Source organism: Pelodiscus sinensis, chromosome 13 (genome assembly GCF_052426305.1).
Source record: "Pelodiscus sinensis isolate ZL-2025 chromosome 13, ASM5242630v1, whole genome shotgun sequence".
Classification (NCBI taxonomy): Eukaryota; Metazoa; Chordata; order Testudines; family Trionychidae; genus Pelodiscus; species Pelodiscus sinensis.
In genome coordinates, this window is record NC_143064.1 from 21,984,587 (window position 1) to 22,003,813 (window position 19,227).

At 42.3% G+C, this 19,227-nt stretch overlaps 1 protein-coding gene across 2 annotated transcripts in view; it reads right to left on the bottom strand.

Annotated features, from left to right (window-relative positions):
- Positions 1-1,392: 1,392 nt before the first annotated feature.
- DCX (doublecortin) overlaps positions 1,393-19,227 on the bottom strand; it is a 134,049-nt gene continuing 116,214 nt past the window's right edge. For both annotated transcript variants that reach the window (XM_006136203.5, XM_006136205.5), the window contains exons 6-7: positions 16,252-16,346; positions 1,393-11,481 (exon numbers count right to left, since the gene is read on the bottom strand). In XM_006136203.5, the coding sequence (XP_006136265.1) occupies positions 11,425-11,481; positions 16,252-16,346 (152 nt within the window). In that variant the 3' untranslated portion in view covers positions 1,393-11,424. The remainder of the gene's footprint in view (positions 11,482-16,251; positions 16,347-19,227) is intronic.

Below are 19,227 nucleotides of genomic sequence, written 5' to 3' on the forward strand. Positions count from 1 at the left end.
AACTCAGCCCCTTTTTTCCCTCCCAATCCCCAACTGAAACACAACAGAAAATACATGATGGCCTCTCGGTTATATTATATTGCAGCTTTGTTATTAATGATGAAATCATACAAATCAATACATGACATCAGACAGTAATTAATGATCAGGTTCTAATTCAGCTGCCCACGTCCCTTTAGCACAATTTACTTCTCAACAGAATTGCAGCTTACTGAAGAACTGCAAAGTTCAGGATAAAGAACGAAGGCCATACTTGTTCTTCAGATAATAGTGGCATGAATAACCTGAAGTTTATTCAGTGAGAGTGGCTCATTGTAGCTTGTGATTAAGAAAACAGGCAAATGCTAGTAACACCAAAGACATCAGCTGGTTACTCTTTTCCTGTGCTTCTGGCTACACAATGCTATAAGATACAGGGCATCAAGAAGTGAAAAGGCATGTCTTTGACTTCCAAATTGTGTCCTCATTTCACAGAATAGAAGGAAATTAAACAAGACAGGTTTCCTTTTCCTAAGAGGCTTCTGGTTGCCTTCTGAACTGACAATCACAGACATACTATCAGTGCCACAATTAGAAATTTTCTTGGATCACATGTAGTTTAAATGACAAGTGAACTAATAGCAATTTACATGTCAGAATTTGCCATGTACTGTAATTACTCATAGACTTTCTTCTTCTTACATTCAATACTTCTGCTTCATGTTATCTATAGACACCAATTCATTAACAGTGCAATTATTTCCCTAGACATTCTTCTTTTCAAAAGGACACATTCTTAGACATTACACTAAATCTGAAGGATTTTCCATAGCAAAGAAAAATAACCTATTAAAGTACTTCATTGTGAGTACCCCAGACACATTACTGAGCGTATGGCTTGTGAGGGAGGCTAGAATCATGCTATATTTAGATGGCCACCTACAGTATCAAGTAGAAAATCAACCTGTCCATGACAACTTTCCTGCAGGTAATAACAGAGGCAGAAAAGCAGCTACAGTGGAATTTTACAAACAAAACATGGCATAAATGTTTCGGCAGGAACCTATATAGACCTAGAATTGGGCCTAAGACCTGAAATTTTGATCTGAATCTGGACTTCCTCAATGTTAAGAAGTCCCTAGATGGAAGATTTCAGTTCAGCCCATTATAGAGATAGCAGTCATCTAGTTTGGCTTTGGATCTGGGCATTCCTGAAACTATAGGGTTTTTATGATCTGAATTTCGGTTCAGGCCCCTATCTCCCTAATGCTGCTAGAATATCCAGTTATGACTGCATGTGCCAGATGAACCATTCTGTTCTCGTCATCATCATGATAATGGTGCATCCCAAAGGCTCATAGACTTCTTGCAGACAGAGCTCTACTCAGACTGAGCTCAGCTACATTGTCAGTGATCCTAGAAATGTTTAAACGACTCTTTGAAAGAAGACAAATAACATTTTACTGAATAAAACTGAATTATTGGCTGTAAGTAGAGATGGACCAACCAATATGGATAAAATCAGAACCAGTCTAGAGTTTACCCCACAACTTAAAATGAAACAAACCTGAGCTTTCTTTCTTATGTTCAAAACCATCTACTCAACCTTTTTTTTTAAAGATTCAGTTTTCCTTAGAACCAGAAAATCCATGGGAAGGCCTGATTTTCTGAGATTCCCACCCTGACCTTCACATGGATGCTTAACCAAATGGAACCATTTCAGCTGCTACATCACTAGTCAGAATAAAACCACTACCCAGCATTTAAGAGACATGCATTACAGATGCATACAGGGTGGCATACTACTGTCTATCTGGAATCTGGAGTTTCCACCATGAATTCTGCTACAATAATCCTGGGAATTGACCCCACAATTAAATATTCACAACGGGAACTATTTACAGCAACCTGTCTTTGAAGCATAGGACCAACATCTCTGCTGGCATAAATGGACACAGCTTCACTTACTTTAATGGAGTTTTATTCCCTTTGTGCCAGCAGAGAACCTACTCAGCTGGGTTTTATATGATCAAGTGTGATACTGTGCCCTTACTGTGGAATCTCCTGCACAAAATCTTGCAAATCTTTATTCAAAATAACTCCAACCAAACACAAAACAGCCCTCCTACTGAAATCCAGGGGAGTTCTACCTGAGTAAGTAACTGGACCTGGCTATGAGGGTTAAATTCACTAGTGTTGTAACCCTTTGGAAGGTAAAGGAGTTACACTAGCAGCAAATTTAATCTTATAGGCATGTCATTCCTTCTAGCCTTGCTTTCTCCTGAATGTATTAGATGCATTAGTTGTAACTCTGGGTATTTAAACATGACAGTGATGAATGCCAAGGAAAATTGATATTTAAAGGTGATATCAGAATGCCAGGGATAGCTGGTAAACAATGCATTTGGAAACTCACTTTCACTTGCATTCCTTCTTCTTTTTTAAGCCAAGAAACTAAAGTCAGGCTGGCCAGTATGGGCACCTGTGTGATTTAAAGGCTTAGTCCCTTTCTTCCCAACACAACAAAGAGGCAAAGGCTTTAAACCCCACAGCTAGACAGCAATCCAAGCAAAAGATTCACAAAAGAGAATTCCCACTTTATATGGGCCAGACTGGGTAGCTGGGCTCAGGTAGCCTGACTCCACAAGTGATGCCATTGAAGCCAATGCCTCCTAGGCCGGGGGGGGGGGGGGGGGAAGACAATCTGGCCCTAAAATAATGAAAATGGAACTGATAAAATAATTTACCCCTACATAACCCCCCCCCCACACACACACACGCTAAATCACTGCAGAAAAATTAGCATCAATATTGGAGTTTCTGTAACAGATTGACTGCAGGAAACCAGGGTTAAGATTATGCTCTTCTAGCAGCCCAGAGCATGTGTGGCCAGTGATTCAGTGAACAAGCCCAGCAGCAGGTCAAAGAGTTAAGCAGTTCTCTTCTGCGCAGCTTTACAAGATAATACATCTTGATTCTCTTCCATCCGGAGTACACTGTGGTTCATTCCTAATTAGAGCACTCTGCTCAGCTGCCCCCTACTGTCCCCCATAGTTTACTGGGTTCCATGGAGAAGGATCTGATACGCCCTTACTACCTTTTTTTCCATCTCTTGCAATTTCCCTCTGCCAAAGCACCCAGACTGTCCTTTTGGGAACCAGGCTGCACCGCTACATTTCTGCCTCTAGTCCACTGCTGAGGGCTAAAACAAAATCACAGGAGGGGCTGTCACTTGATAAAGGGTTGCAGCTTCCCCCTCTTTTAAGGATGTCACAGACTTTTATGTGCCAACGGAAAGAGGGCAGGGGAGGAAAGGAATTTCAAACCGAGTTCTTCTGCCCGCAGCCAGCTATGACCTTATTTCTGTGATGGGGAGCGGGACACTAATTGTCACCACAGACAGGCTGCAACCCAGGGTAGGCATTGATGGAGCATTCTGACAACTCACAGCCATGGACCTTCTGCTGGCTTCTAGCCCAGAGCCAAATTGGGCTGTAGATCCCTGAGCTACCCCAGGCTTTCCCTATTGCTTATTATTTTTGGTTTCTCCATCCTCTTTATTTATATTTCAGCATGTGTCAAAGACTGACATTTCCACCCCTCTGTCTCATGCATTCCTTTCCATTTGGTTGGGTATTATGATGAAGTTCCCTCTCCTATCCCGCTGCTCAATAAACATTTCCTAACAAACACTCTCTGCTAGCGCCCTCGGAAATGAGTGTCCTTTCTTTGTTTCCCATTACATTGAGCATCGCTGCATCTTTCTCTAATACTGACAACCTTCTTGTTCAGTAGTCAGAATGGCTGCATCGAGTTGTTAATATGCTTTTGGAGCTTTCCTGCTGCACCATTCCACTGCAAACTGTCATGCCTGGGGGAGGGTTACAACCGACTGCAGGATGTTGAGTTTCTGTTCCCTACACGAGAGAGCGCGTTTAGGAACAGGTGAGCCCTCCTAAAGATGTTAAGAGAAAAATGAAAGACAGTCCTTCACCAGGAAGAGATTTAGCACGAAACAGCTCCCAAACCAGTAACACTTCAACAACTGGTCCACTGTCTGTTTGGCAGAAGGCCCTTGAAATCACTGAAGTTACAGCAAGGAAGATGGCTCCTTGTTTACAATTGCAGAGCCCACATTTTGGTTCCTAGCACACATGGGCCTCAAACAGGCACATCTGCATATTGCAAACATTGGTTAGCGTGGGACGATATTCTGGTCAGAAGCAGCACCTCCTACAGCCAGAAGCAGGAGTTTGGGCTCTGACTGTGGGTTTGGACCATTGCCCTAGTGTCACCATGAAATGCAACGCATGGCTCTGAGAGCCTGGGCGGTTCCATGACTGGAGCAGTAAGTACCCTTAAATCCCATCTAATACATGCCCAAGAGGCTGCCTTCAGAGAAACAGGATTCATCTTCATCTCCTTCCTAAGCCACCACGGGGAAGGCCTCCCCAAGCCCATGGACATGCTGTGAGAAGGCATCAGTGCCATCAGGCAGAATGAATCTGGGATTTACAATGCCATCGTTTTCACAGTGTGCTAACACAGACCCAGCTGAATAAATATGAAACAGACTAATCATCTCAGCAGGCTGAAGATTCAGGTAGTGACCTCGGCTGCTGGTTCATACTTATGCCTTATTGGACTTTTTATTATAAGCAAATGTTTCTGCAGCCCAAAGAAGGGAGATTAGGTGGAAGGCAGCTACAGAGTTAATAAAGTTGGTCTTGCAACACACAGACTTAGTGCTCATGGTGCCATTTCTAAGTGATCGCCAATAAACTACATATCCCACTGCAAACTCACATGAGCTCTTTGTATTGAGTAAATCTCAAGGTAGACCTAGTGGTAAGAAGTCCTGTCTCTCACCTACAAACACTTTGAGCTATCTAGCTCCCTTACACGGATGACATCATGGAGCCCAAAAAGCAACTTTCAGTCATCTCTAATATTGGCTCAGCAGCCTAAAAAATAACTTTAATATTCAGCATTTTTAAAATGTGCAAAATCACCATTAAAGAAATAAACTGGTTTGTTCCCTCTTACCACCCTTTGATAGCTAATACATGGGGACACAGTTTCCGATTACTCTGTGGCTATACTAGATTTCCATGTGTTCCACTTGCCTGTTTTTTCTTTCTTTGTTTTCTGTAAGAATGGTTCCTGCTCCTATTGAAGTTAATGCCATTTTTTCCATTGACTGCAGTGGGAGAAAGATGTTATCTATTATGCTTCCACTGAAGTAAATGGCAACATTCTTATTGACATTAAAGGCACAAATATTGTAATTTAAGAGTCATATTTACCCTTGAATGGAGAATGTGATTTCCACTGATGCCTGTCAGTGAAGTGGCACATAATCAAGGATACTGTATGGTCCAAAAAGAGCAATGTGATGTAGCAGGATGTCATTTCCAAGGTCAAAGACAACAAGGAGCAGCCACCAAAGCATCTTGTTAAAGATACTGTATTTTATGATATTAAATAGGGGTGGGCAATTAGCGGCCCATGGGCTGGATGCAGTTCGTCAGGGTCAGTTGCAAGCAGCTGAAACCTGTGGACACTCAAGTAAATACAGAGTCTGGCGGCCCACTAGGGCTAGTCATGGCAAACCATGTCCAGCCCATGAGCTGCTTATTGCCCACCCTTAACATACTTTTTACACCGCTTTTCATACTAAAAAATAACTTATTTATAACATTGGTTGGTTGTGTGCCAATATCTTTTTTGTTTCCCTCTCCCTTTTTTCCATTCAAAAATTATAAGACTGAAACAAGGGTGAGCCAGAGCCAATGTGTGTTTGTGAGCGACAGGCAGATCAAAGTGAAAGACTGATGTGGCGTCTACACTAATTTAATTTTTCTGATCTCAGGGAGCCTAACACAGTTAGAGCGCGTCGCCCCGAGGTGGTCATGCTTCATTTGCAGATGTTAGGAATGTAGACATATTAGGGTGCAGAATGTAGACATATTAGGGTGCATTAGGAGGAGCATTTCCAGCAGATCTAGAGAAGTGATTATTCCCCTTTATTCAGCTCTGGTGAGGCCACATCTGGAGTATTGTGTCTACTTCTGGGCCCCCCCACTATAGAAAGGATGTGGACACACTGGAGAGAATCCAGCAGAGGGCAACCAAAATGATTAGGGGGCTGGAGTACATGGCTTACGAGGAGAGGCTGAGGGATTTGGGCTTATTTAGTCTGCAGAAGAGAAGAGCGAGGGGGGATTTCATAGTAGCCTTCAGTTTCCTGAAGGGAGGATGGAGAGAGGCTGTTCTCAGTAGTGACAGACGGCAGAACAAGGAGCAATGGTCTCAAGTTGCAGTGGGGGAGGTGTAAGTTGGATATTAGGAAAAACAATTTTACTAGGAAGGTGGTGAAGCACTGGAATGGGTTACCTAGGGAGGTCGTGGAATCTCCATCCCTAGAGGTTTTTAAGTCCCGGCTTGACAAAGTCCTGACTGGGATGATTTAGTTGGGATTGGTCCTGCTTTGGGCAGGGGGCTGGATTTGATGACCTCCTGAGGTATCTTCCAGCCCTAGGATTCTATGATTGTATGATTTGAGACACTTTTAGGACAGAAGCAAGTCTGACATCCCATCAAAAAAAATGTGCCAAATTAAAATCAAATAACTGACATCTTTAAACTCTGTCTCAGGGGCTTCATGTACAAAAATCAGAAACTAATTTAGCTGCTATGGTGGTAGAGCTGGTGTCATTCCACAGTTCCCACTGGCAGAAGGGCTTGTCCGTACACTTTAGGATTCAGATATTAATAAAAAGTTTCAGAAGCATCTATAATTTGAGGCAATACTCCGTGTGCCTGATCTTTTACGAACAAAACTACTGTTGACATTGCTCTAATTTCTCCTTAATGTGGATATGCCTTGAAATAAGCATACATACTGCTTAATATGTATCAACACGGAGATCAGGCATAGTGTAAACTAAAGAGTGAAGCACCTTCTCATAGACAGAGCTCTGAAATACACAATGCTTAAGATTCTTTCATGTATAGCTTTTAAACAATACAGGGGAGGGATAGCTCAGTCATTTGAGCATTGGCCTGCTAAACTCAGGATTGTGAATTCAGTCCTTGAGGGGGGCTCATTTAGGGATCTGGGGCAAATCTGTTAAGGGATGGTACTTAGTCCTGCTGTGAGGGCAGGGGACTGTACTCGATGACCTTGAGAGGTCCTTTTCAGCTCTATGAGATAGGTATATCTCCATATATATTATAAAACAGCTTCCTGGTGAAATTAGACAAGAGTTTTTGTAATAGTATCTGGCAAACCCTTATATCCCGTGGAGCCTTGTATGTTTGTAAAAGAACAAAATTAGAAGTGAACTCTGAAGTGTACCATGGCAGTACTAGAGTCTGCTCCAAGTAACTCAAATTGACTGGAATTGCTGCAAGTAGTCTGCTATGGGTAATTCATAGTTCATCACTATTACAGATAGCACTTAAGCACATGCCTAAATCCCACGGAAGTAAATGGGATTTAAGCACATACTTATATAATTAAAAACTTGTATATATGCTTTCCTGATTCAGAGCCATTCATATATATTGAAATTATTATACTATAGTGCCTATAATTCTTTTTTTATATGCCATCTATTTTAGGGATCCTGTGAAACCAAAGAAGCCTAGCACTGTATGGACACTATCCCACATGAATTTCTGTACAAGTACTCATGCATTATCAGCATTAATACAGACTATGTGTTATATCTGAAATGCTCACTGACCTCTGCCTACAGTCCAGGTATCTCTTCCAGGAAAAATGATTCTTAAACCTGGGAGTCTGACCTCTTACACTGTTTCACTTGTGGTTTTTGTTCAATTAAATGGCTATTATTTTCCCTCTGTAGAAAATACTTTCTTCTATTAGGCCTCTTTAAATCCCCTTGCTGAGGCAATGTGTGCTCAGATACAATCATCGGCCTAAGTCCTGCAGAACCCTTACTCATGTGAATAAGCCGTAGACATGCAAAACTCCTGCCATCCGTGAGTATTTGCAGGAATCAGTTCTTAGACATGTCACTTTACAGGCAATTCATGAAGAATGCCTAGAACAGGTCTAACTTTATAAGGTTCCGCTAAGAGGTTTTGGGATTTTTTTAATTATCTGAGCACTGTTCATGGCAGATGGAAAACTATCTACTTCTGCTTAAACTATCCAGATAGCGAGTTGCATAAAGTTCCGTTCAGTTTTTGGGTTCCTGCTTTGTCTCATGCCAAACTGATTATGACAGATCCTGGAAAAGAGAAACTGAGTTTTCCCATGCACCACACAGTAAGGGGAGCTGATAGTCTGGGGGGGGTGGGGGCAGCAGCTCTGTGTTCCCGGAAGGGTGAGGCCTCAGGCAGAAGGGGCAGGGCCAGGACAGCCATCCCTCAGTGCCTCTCAGATTGCAGAGCTCCCCCCAACCCTCAAAGCCACCCAGAGCGCACTGTGCGCTGCTCTGGCAGTGATCTAAATGGCCCGGGGCTCCGTCTGCTGCCACGGTCGCAGTAGTAGCAGTGGCAGCAGGGAGCTCTGGGCCCTTTTGAATTGCCAGGCCCTGGGGTAACTGCTCATTTTGCCTCCTGTCAGCGGGCCTACTAACAGTATTGCTGTCAGAAATAGGCCTCATATATGCTTATAGATATACAAGACTTGGATTTCCTGGTGAGCTATTGATGAGCGTTCTGCACTGCTGTAAGGAAGTCCCAGATTTAGTTTTCAGTGCTAACCTCTTGCCTCCTAAATTGACAGGGATTGGGGGAGGAGTGGCAAGTCTCTCAGACCATGGATGGCGAGGGAACATCTTGTGTCACTCTAGTGATCACTCACCTGCCTCAGTTAAGAAGCATCATTGTCATTGGACTCCTTCTCAGTCATCTTTAACAGGGAGGATGGTGGCTACCATTCAGGGCAGAGTCTTTAGGGAGGCCCTGTGGAAAAATTAGTAGTGGAGGTCTTCAAGACTCCCAAAAGGAATGCAGAAAAGATAAGAGGAAGTAAGTTTCTACTGTGCCAAAGGTAAATTTAACTTCTCCATGTAACAAAGGCTAGAGTCAATAATGTTGGTGGCATAAATAATTTGCTCTATGATGCCTTTATACTTAGAGAGCCATATTTTCAAGAATAGTCTCTAAAATAGCACCCACATGATCATACACCCGAGCACCATCACCTAAAATAACCAGATTTGCGCCCCCAAACAGCAAAACCTTGCAGTTGTGTAGCGCATCCTGTCAGTGGATCTGAAAGCACTTTATAGACATGAATGAACATTTGGCCTCACAACACCCTCTGCCAAGAAACTAAGAGACCTGCTCCAGTTCATACACCAAATCTGGCAGAGCCAAGAGCTGAACTAAAATTACTGAACAGCACTCCTGTGCTTTGTCCCCAAAACTGTCCCTCCCCAACATGGAGCTTTAAGCATGAAGGAACATGAACCTTGATCCATCTGAACTGCAGTTAAATAACTTAATACAATAGATCAAATGTGCATTGAACACCAAAGTGGTCAGAGAGTTACATATTTAAATTAAGTTTTTTCATGGGAACAAATTATTGCTCCTGCAAAATTGTGGGTGCAAATAATTGTGGACTCAAGACTGTAGGTGCAAATTTGATGCAAAATAACTCAAACTTCTGGGTAACTCCAAAATGTGTTTTGAATCCGCTCACATTCAGCTTGTTTTAAAAAAACTTGCATTACACACAACACCATATGAGTCTAAAAGACAGCGCCAATAGAGAATGTTAATGGTAGCAATGGAAAAAAACAAAAATATGAATGACAAGGAAGAAAACTGTCATTCTATAGCCAAGCATTCATGTCGCATCCAATATCACAACTTTATAACAGTTTCTAATGACAACAGATCGCAAGGACATGAAATAATAAGCATATCTGCTTAAACAAAGCAAAAATAAAAGCAAAAACAAAACAAAACAAATAAAGCAGGGGTAGTTTGCATGGACTGTATCCAGATAAAGTTTTCAAGGAGTCAGGTTCACTGAAAGAATAGAGGCAATATCAATTAACCTATGATATTAAAGCCTAAGCATAGTAAAAACCACCAGCACTTTGTAAATACATGAACTCTGCATTCTGCACAAGTCAGTAATTAATCAAAATGAAAGGTTTCTCTAACTTCCATACCAGTTTGTTTTCCCCCTGATATGACATTCCTAAAATACAGTCTTTTGAATATCACAAAGTTCCATTTGTAATATAGTTAGAGCATCTGGCCATACTTAGGAGTATTGAATTGTATACACCAAAAATGAAAGTTTAAACGTTACAAAAAACTATCAAAACATTCATTATTTTGAATTGATTTCTCTTCAGTTTGGCAGTGATGACATGATTTCTAAACATAGTTATTACTGCTTTGCAATTGGCTTTTTTTTGTAAATTTTTCTGAATGTGTTTTTTAAACAAAAGAAAATTACCAGCTTTTATAAAAAAGGAGCTTGTATACTTACTCCCAAAACACAGATACAAGTTTTTTTGTTTTTTTTTATAAAAAAGTGTATTGGTTTCTTGCTACAAAAAGCGACCTAAAGGTGTCAGACCTGAAAACAAATTCTCACAGTGTTTTCAGTGTTGGCTGTTTACAAGGCATTGATACTGTAAGCAGAGATAGAGAGATACCACATGGCAGGTATGATAACTTGATATCAGCCAGCATTATCTTTGGGTTATATGGGAAATCTGGTTCACCAGACACTCAGCTGACATATCTTTGCTTATTTATTAGAAAAAGACCCAATACATGAATTTATAATCACTGTGCTATAAAAATTTCACTTAGCATCTTATGCAGCATTTCTCAATCTTGTCCTAACTCCTTTGTTTCACATTCTGCTGGCATCTTAAGCATTGTTTACCAGAGTAATAAGTCATCTGCCTCCCCACCGTTCAGCAACACAAATTGGTGCTAGAGAGCATGCAGGTCTAAAACCAGGGATGCAAAATTAGGAGCAGATCTGCTTTCAAAGAACTGCTAGCATGTATCAGCATTTTGAAAAGATGGAAAATAGTATTTGTTTTCTTTTAGCTTTAGAATTGATCAGTGAAATATTTACGTGTTTCTAGCGGGAACTGTCAGCTGTTTTGCAGTCAATAGTAAATTCAAGAAGTTAGAGTGGAGAAGAAAAAATTGAAGTAAAGGGGAAATATACGAGCTCATTGGCTTCGGATTGCTGTCAATGCCCATTTTGCATCCCTATAATATAACTCAGAAGGATGGTATCACTCTATCCCTATTAGTTGATAGGTGTCGATTTGTGGCACAGAGGATAAATCACGGAAAAAAAATGACATATAACTTTGTGTCCTTTGATTTGAAAGCACCAGTCACTCATCTGCTTCTTTTGGCAGAAGTACTGTACTGTATCTTAACATCGCTTGTACTATGGACAATTAGCATTGTGTTCCTTTACATGGAATCTCCGAGAGAATCTGAGTCATCCAAGGACAGAGGCAGGTACAAATCCTGTAAGAAGAAAGAAAAAAGTGTTAACCCCCACAATCAGTTTCCAGCTCCCTCTTTTAGCAGGAAGACAGCTCTATGATTCAGTTTGGTGAAGTCCCACTTCCTCTGAACAAGGTGGAAATCTCTTTCATGGTATTTCAAATGGACAAACCTATTCTCTGAGGGTACATCTACACTAGCTCGTTAGTTCGAGCTAGGTAGGGTAATGAGGGCAAGTGGAGTTGCAAACGAAGCCCGGGATTTAAATATCCCATGCTTCATTAGCATGTTCCCAGGCGCCGCCATTTTTAAATCCCCCTTAGTCTGAACTCTGTGCCCACAGCTACACATGGCACAGAGTAAGTCGTTCGGATTAAAGATCCTAATTCCACAAGGAGTAACGGTAGTTCGAATTAGGATCTTTAATTCGAACTACCTACTCCGTGCCGTGTGTAGCCGCGGTCACGGAGTTCGGACTAAGGGGGATTTAAAAATGGCGGCGCCCGTGAACATGCAAATGAAGCCCGGGATATTTAAATCCCAGGCTTCAATTGCAACTCCGTTTGCCCTCATTACCCTACCTAGCTCGAACTAATGAGCTAGTGTAGATGTACCCTGAGCCAGCAGTTTACATGGAGCAGGAAGGTGTAACAAAAGGCAGCAGCGGTAACCTGAGAAGAACCTATTTACCAAGTCTCACTCCATGTCAATCTGAGCTAGATTTTGCATGAATCAACAGAATTTTTGATCAAGTCAATTTGAACATAGGTCAAGTCAGATCAGTTTGAACCTAGAATAAAGAAAGTTGCTTTTTTTTGCCAGCTGCCCTGATTCAACTTCTCTAGAAGAGCTATCTCCAGGGAGTTGAGAGCGATACTTTATGCTCTATCACAGAGGTTTTCAAACTATGGGTTGTGATCCAGTAATGAATCATAGAATCATAGGGCTGGAAGAGGCCTCAGGAGGTCATCGAGTCCCACCTCCTGCCCAAAGCAGGACCAATCCCGATTAAATCACCCAGCCTAAGCTTTGTCAAGCTGAGACTTAAAAACCTTGAGGGATGGAGATTCCACCACATCCCTAGGTAACCCATTCCAGTACTTCCCCACCCTCCTAGTAAAATTGTTTTCCCTAATATCCAACCTACACCTCCCCCACTGTAATTTAAGACCATTGCTCCTTGTTCTGCCATCCGTCACTACTAAGAACAGCCTCTCTCCATCCTCTTTGGAACCTCCCTTCAGGAAATTGAAGGCTGCTATGAAATCCCCCTTCACTCTTCGCTTCTGCAGACTAAATAAGCCCAAATCCCTCAGTCTCTCCTCGCAGGACATGTACTCCAGGCCCCTAATCATTTTGGTTGTCCTCCGCTGGATTCTCTCCAATGCATCCGCATCCTTTCTGTAGTGGGGGACTCAGAACTAGACGTACAACTGGGTTGTAGAATGTCAGGCATTGGGTCTCCTTGCTGCAGAGTAATCACGTGACCAGTGGGGGTGCTTAGGAAGGCTACCTGCCTGTCCTGGCACCGAGACCGCACTGCGCCCGGCTTCTAGGTGGGGTAGGGGAAGCACACAGGGCTCCATGCACTGCCTCAGCCCTGAGCACCAGCTCCAAACTCCTACTGTCTGGAAACCTGCTGCTGGCTGCTTCTGGCATGCAGCGTGATCTGCAGTGCCAGTACAGGCAGGAAGCTGCCTATGCACCCCCACTGTACCACTGACTGGGAGCTGCTCATGGTAAGCCCCTCCTGCCCCTACCCTGCCCTGCCCCTCCTACACTGGATCCCCCTCCTACAAGCCAAAGTTCTCATCCTCAGCTCCACCCCAGAGCCCACACTCTAGTCAAATTATGTTGGGTCGCAGGCATCAACCATTTTCTTCAGCTGGGTCATGGAAAAAAAAAAGGTTGAAATCCACTGCTCAACTACGTTCCTTAATTTCAGCCCATAATAATTATACATGAATAATTAGAAGGCTTTAAAAATTAGTCCAGGTGACAACAGTTGGTTCTGGCTCTGAACTTCAAAGGCTTTGATCTGGTCCCACCTCTTAAAAGGCCCCATATGGATCCGTGGATCACCAAAGAAGGTTAAAGCTCTCCTTGTACTGAATGCTGCATCATGCCCAGGGAAGGACTTTTATCAAAACACAGCAAAGCACAAAGAATTTGACAGGGGTTCCATACAGATCTCAAGCCTCAAAACCAGGGGCTGGGGTGGGGGATTTCCCAAGAAAACAGATAAAACAGAATTTTAGAGTTTATGAAGGCTAGAACTTTTACTTTGTAACTTTCAGAGGAAAGGATAAAGCTGTTTTTCTTTATCAAAAGCTAGAATAACTCCTGGAAATGAAACAATGCTGCATGAATGTTCCAGTAACCTAAGATGTTGCATTCATATCACTGTTAATTCAGTGGAGAAGCCTGTTGTTGATAAGCTCTTCCTCGAGTAATCAATTGTAAATTTTCTATGGGAATTCACTAGAATGGTCATGAGGCAAATAGACAATGACTGTAAATGAAACATTAAACAAGATGAGTTTATAATTTTAATTACAAGTTGGAGGGAACCCCAACCGCTATAATATTTGGAAAGCATTTTTAAAATCCTTGATTACTGAGCTATAAAAGGGAGTTTACAAGACCGGAAAAATATATGAACAACTGCCCTGTGCGAGCTGTGGACCAGGAACTGCTCCTATGAGACAACTGACTGGTTGCTACTTAATGCCCGCTCATTCCACCAGCAAGAGATACTTTAGACAGAGATTATGTGCCTGAGGAGGTATTGATACAGCACTATTAAACATCAGACATTCAATAAGAATTACTCAGAACTACTTTTGAAGCCTATGCATTGCACTTTGCACACACATCCAATTGCACCAATACAAGAGCCTTTATGTAACCCACGCACTTTTAGGGTGTGGTGGCCACCCAGTGGCACTAAGACCACTTACAAAGGGAAGACTGAGTCTGCTCTATAGCCTTAGTTGAGAGCCAGCTGGCTTTTAGCTCATGCACTAGAGGCTCATGCACTAAGATCCAAAGGTATCAGGTTCAGTTCTGCCTGTTGGTATTACATGTGTACTAACACCTATATGTACAAGGAAATACACTTCTGTGTGCCCTAAATTGATTCACACATTTTGGTAGCCACCATCAAAAAGTGAGTATTCAAATTCAAAGAGCAGACTCAGTGCGGCTAAAAGTTTAGCACTGAACATAAGAACGGCCATACTGGGTCAGACCAAAGGTCCATCTAGCCCAGTATCCTGGCTTCCAACAGGGGCCAATGGTAGATGCCCCAGAGGGAGTGAACAGAACAGGGAATATTCAAGTAGTCCCTCTCCTGTCACCCATTCCCATTCTGTCAGAGGCTAGGGACACCATTACTACCTGTCCTGGCTAATAGCCATTGACAGACCTAACCTCCATGAATTTATCTAGTTTTTTCTTGAACTCTGTTAAAGTCCTGGTCTTCACACCCTCCTCTGGCAAGGAATTCCACTGGCCAACCATGCACTGTGTGAAGAAAAACTTGATTTTGTTTGTTTTAAACCTGCTACCCATTAATTTCATTTGGTGTCCCCTAATTCTTATGTTATGGGAACAAGTACATATTTTTTCTTTATTCACTTTTTCCACACCAGTCATGATTTTATAGACCCCCCTTAGTCTCCTCTTTTTTAAGCTGTAAAATCCCAGACTTTTTAATCTTTCTTCATATGGGACCTGTTCCGATCCCCTAATCATTTTTGTTGCCCTTTTCTGAACCTTTTCCAATGCCAATATATATATTTTTTAGATGAGGCAACCACATCTGCACGCAGTATGCAAGATGTGGGCATAACATGGTTTTATACAGAGGCAATAAGACATTCTATGTCTTACTCTCTATCCCATTTTTAATGATTCCTAACATTCTGTTTGCTTTTTTGACTGCCGCTGTACATTGCATGTATGTTTTCAGAAAACTATCCACAATTACTCCAAGATCTCTCTCTGGAGTAGTTATAGCTAAAGTAGTCCATATCATATTGTATGTATAGTTGGGATTTTTTCAAGTATGCATTACTTTACATTTATCAACATTAAATTTGTTGCCTGGTCACTTAATTTGGTAAGATCTTTTTAAAGCTCTTCACAGTCTTTCGTCTTAACTGTCTTGAACAGGTCAGTATCATCTGCAAATTTTGCGCCATGTCATTAAGTGACACCCATTAGCTTTAGCTTCTCCATTAGCTTTTGCAGCGGTGGTGTGCATGTGTCAACAAAAGCTCCGATGGGCAATGAGAGGAGCCAAAGTTGTGGGTCTGGAATTTCCTTCTGATGACTTATTCCCTGCAGCAGTGGTTCACAGGGATATAGCAACCCTTTATTTGTTTGTCTTATTCCAATTGTCCAGGGGGACTTGGCGAGAACCATATGTACCAAGCTGACTATGTGAAAACAGGCACAAGCTCTTCCTAAGACCAATCCTAAACACAGCTGCAAAGGAACCAGCCATCTGACAAAGCCCTCACTTGTGTTACCTTCAGTACAAAGCACCCCGAAGTCAATGCTTTTGACTTGCTACTTTATTCACCCACAAAGTGCATTTACAAGTATTCATAGGGGATGTTTAGTCTTTGAAAACAAAAAGATTCTAGGTAATGGGCCAGATTCTGTGACGGTGTAGCCCCTGGAGTTAAGCCACCCAAGAATGTGGCTTTGTTTTAGCCATTTTGTCTCCATGTCTAGGTATATGTAGCTAGAAACAGTTTTAGTAAGGTATAAGAAACGTAATACCTTGTGCTTGCGGAGGCTGCCTGGACTGGTGGGTGTGGAGATTGGAGACTGCTTGGATTTAGGTGTAGACAGTTGACTGCTTGATGTTCCATTTGCTGTCATAAAACAAGACAGAAGTCAAACAATGTATTCATACAGAAAAGCAAGAAGCACATTATTTGTTCTGCTTCAGGGAGATGGAAAACATCCAGCTTGATAACATATAAAAGCTTCTGTTGATTTCATCTATAATTCAGGCAAGGAGAAAAAAATCAAAAGAACAAAATAATTATTCACCGGATTGAATGTTTCAGCTGTTCTTGATACAGAGCACTGCCACAGCTGGGAGGCAATGTTTTACTTTCTAAGCATTATCACACAGTTACCAAACTGATTCAATGTTGTAATTGACAATAAAAACCCACTGTAAGATTTCCAGACTTTCAAGCAGTTTAACCACACAGTAATTTGATGAAAATCAAAGTCTATAATGGCCTAGACCTTTAACTTCAAATACCATTTGAACCTCCCTGGTCTGGTGCTGTCAGGATCTGACCAGTCCTGAACAAGAGAATTTGCCTGGCCAAGGGCAAACCAGCCCCAAGGCAGCCGGTCCCATGTCTCTGGCCCCCTCTAGCTCCTCCCCAGCCAGGTCATCTGCCCTGCTATTGTTGGCCCCCTGGCCTTGACCCTACACTGCCATGAACAGCCAATTTTATCCATCTCCCAGTTCAGCGCTGTCACAGGCGACCAAGTATTCCCAGCCCTGTGCAGCTGCGGGCAGCCAGGTTTTCCCAGCTCTGCACTGCTGTGGGCGGCTGGGCTTTTTCAGCCTTGTGCTGCTGCGGCTCTCCAGCCCCAGCCTCAGCCCCAGCCCTGCTGTGGGCCTCCAGCCCAACTGCCCCCAGCCCCAGCTGGCCCTTCTGCCATTAAGCTCCCAGGCTCTCTGGTCTAGAAGCCTCCATGGTCCTGCTGGACCACAGATGTTGCTGGTCCAAAGAGTGCAGGTGTTCAGAGATGCAACATGTATTATCCAATGAGTTCATATATTAACTATAGAGTTTATGTAAAACTAACTATAGAGTTTATGTCTCTTAAGCCCACAGACTGTACTCAGTGCTACGGACCCTTGAAATGTCAGCCACCATAGAGATGTAGGCAAAGACATAGCTACACCCATTTGACCATTGCTCAGGACTAGAGAGTGGGCAAGTGAATGGAGGAATGAGTACTGTACCCCTCTGAAGATGGTGTAGAAAGAGTTTATCTCCAGTAGCTCTTCTGTGTAGCCTACAGGGCTAACCTGCTTGCTTATCTTTAGATATATATATTTATTATTTCCTATGGTTTTGATTATATTGGCACTTTGGCTGTAACACAAGAGACTTACAGGCCACATCCTGTATGTTGAGGTCCGGCAATGTTAGCATTTTTGTCTGGGACCTTTCACTCTGATAGCACAGTCAGCTCACATACGTTCAGGACCTTTCACCTACATAGATGGTGATAAGACAGAGTGACTTTCCATGGTATAGGGGCTTCCAAAAATACCCATAGCAGGTACATCATTACTTAGAAAAACCCAAAATAACCTGTTGAGACCAGACCAAATTACCCAGTAGGAGAGAACTAATGAATGTGATAGACAATCACAAAAGGCCCATGCTAACGAATTGAATAATAATAAGTTGAGATAAATGCTATACTGACCTATTGGAAAAGTACACTTCACCATTCATAAGGTGAGGAAATACAAATAAGGAGAAAAGGAGCTATCCCCTACTGAATATGCATCAAACATAACAATGCCAGTGTCACATAGTATAAAAGTGGCATCCCAGCATAGCAGTGGTGGGAGAAGAAGATGTCATCCTTGGGAGGTGCCAGGATGATGGCCACTGGTGATGATGGGGAAGATGCAGGTGATGAGGAAGATGATGGCTCTCTCTCAGATTGTTCTAGGAGGAATGGTGTGAGTATATGGTGTGGAAATGTAGCTGTACATTCCCTATGTATCTTATGAAATTGGGGTGTTTGTGACTGTGCTAAATGTATTAATAAACTATATTCACAATTATACAAGAGTTCCTATAGTGTGAGTGTTGCATCTGTGCACATCAAGGCTCCCAACCATACAATAAGGCTATGTCTACACTCGCAGCTTCTTACGTCAAAAGAATGCAAATGTGGCTAAGTGTGGAATATCGCTGAACCTCATTTGCATACCTAATGAACCGCCATTTTTGTAGAAGAGGCTCTTGCACCAGAAGGAGCTGTCTATACTGCCCCTTCTTGTGCAAGAAAAACCCTCTTGCGCAATGCCGTTATTCCTGAAAATAATCGGCATAACGGCATTGCGCAAGTGGGTTTTTCTTGCGTAAGAAGGGGCAATGTAGACAGCTCCTTCTGGTTCAAGAGCCTTTTCTGCAAAAATGGCGGTTCATTAGGTATGCAAATGAGGCTCGGCGATATTCCACACTTAGCCTCATTTGCATACTTCTGACACAAGAAGCCGCGAGTGTAGACATAGCCTAAGTGAATACTGGGCCTGATCGTGGGACAAAGAACCTGTCAGCCCTTAAGGTGGGAACTGGAAATTCATAAGCAATCTTAGATCAGGCAACACCTGCAAGGTAGTTTCACTCAACACCCAGCACAGGCCTGTGTGTCCAAACTATAACCTGGCCTTCTGGGGTTTCATAACCACTAAAGAAAACAAAATTCTTCCCAACTTTCTAAATCATTAAAAAAATAAACTTCTCTTAAACCTAACCACTGACAAAATGTTAGAGGGTGAATCTGTGCTGTGTACACACACCCAATCAAAACAAAATAGCTGTGGTCTACATCAGAAACAGCTATAATGGATGTATACGGCAAATAAATAAATAAACAAACCCATCAAATTACAACAAACAAAAAACAAAATACAGTTAACAAAAATGTAATGAGGGAAATTGAAAAAATGTATTGTCACTCATGTTCTTTAAAGTAGTG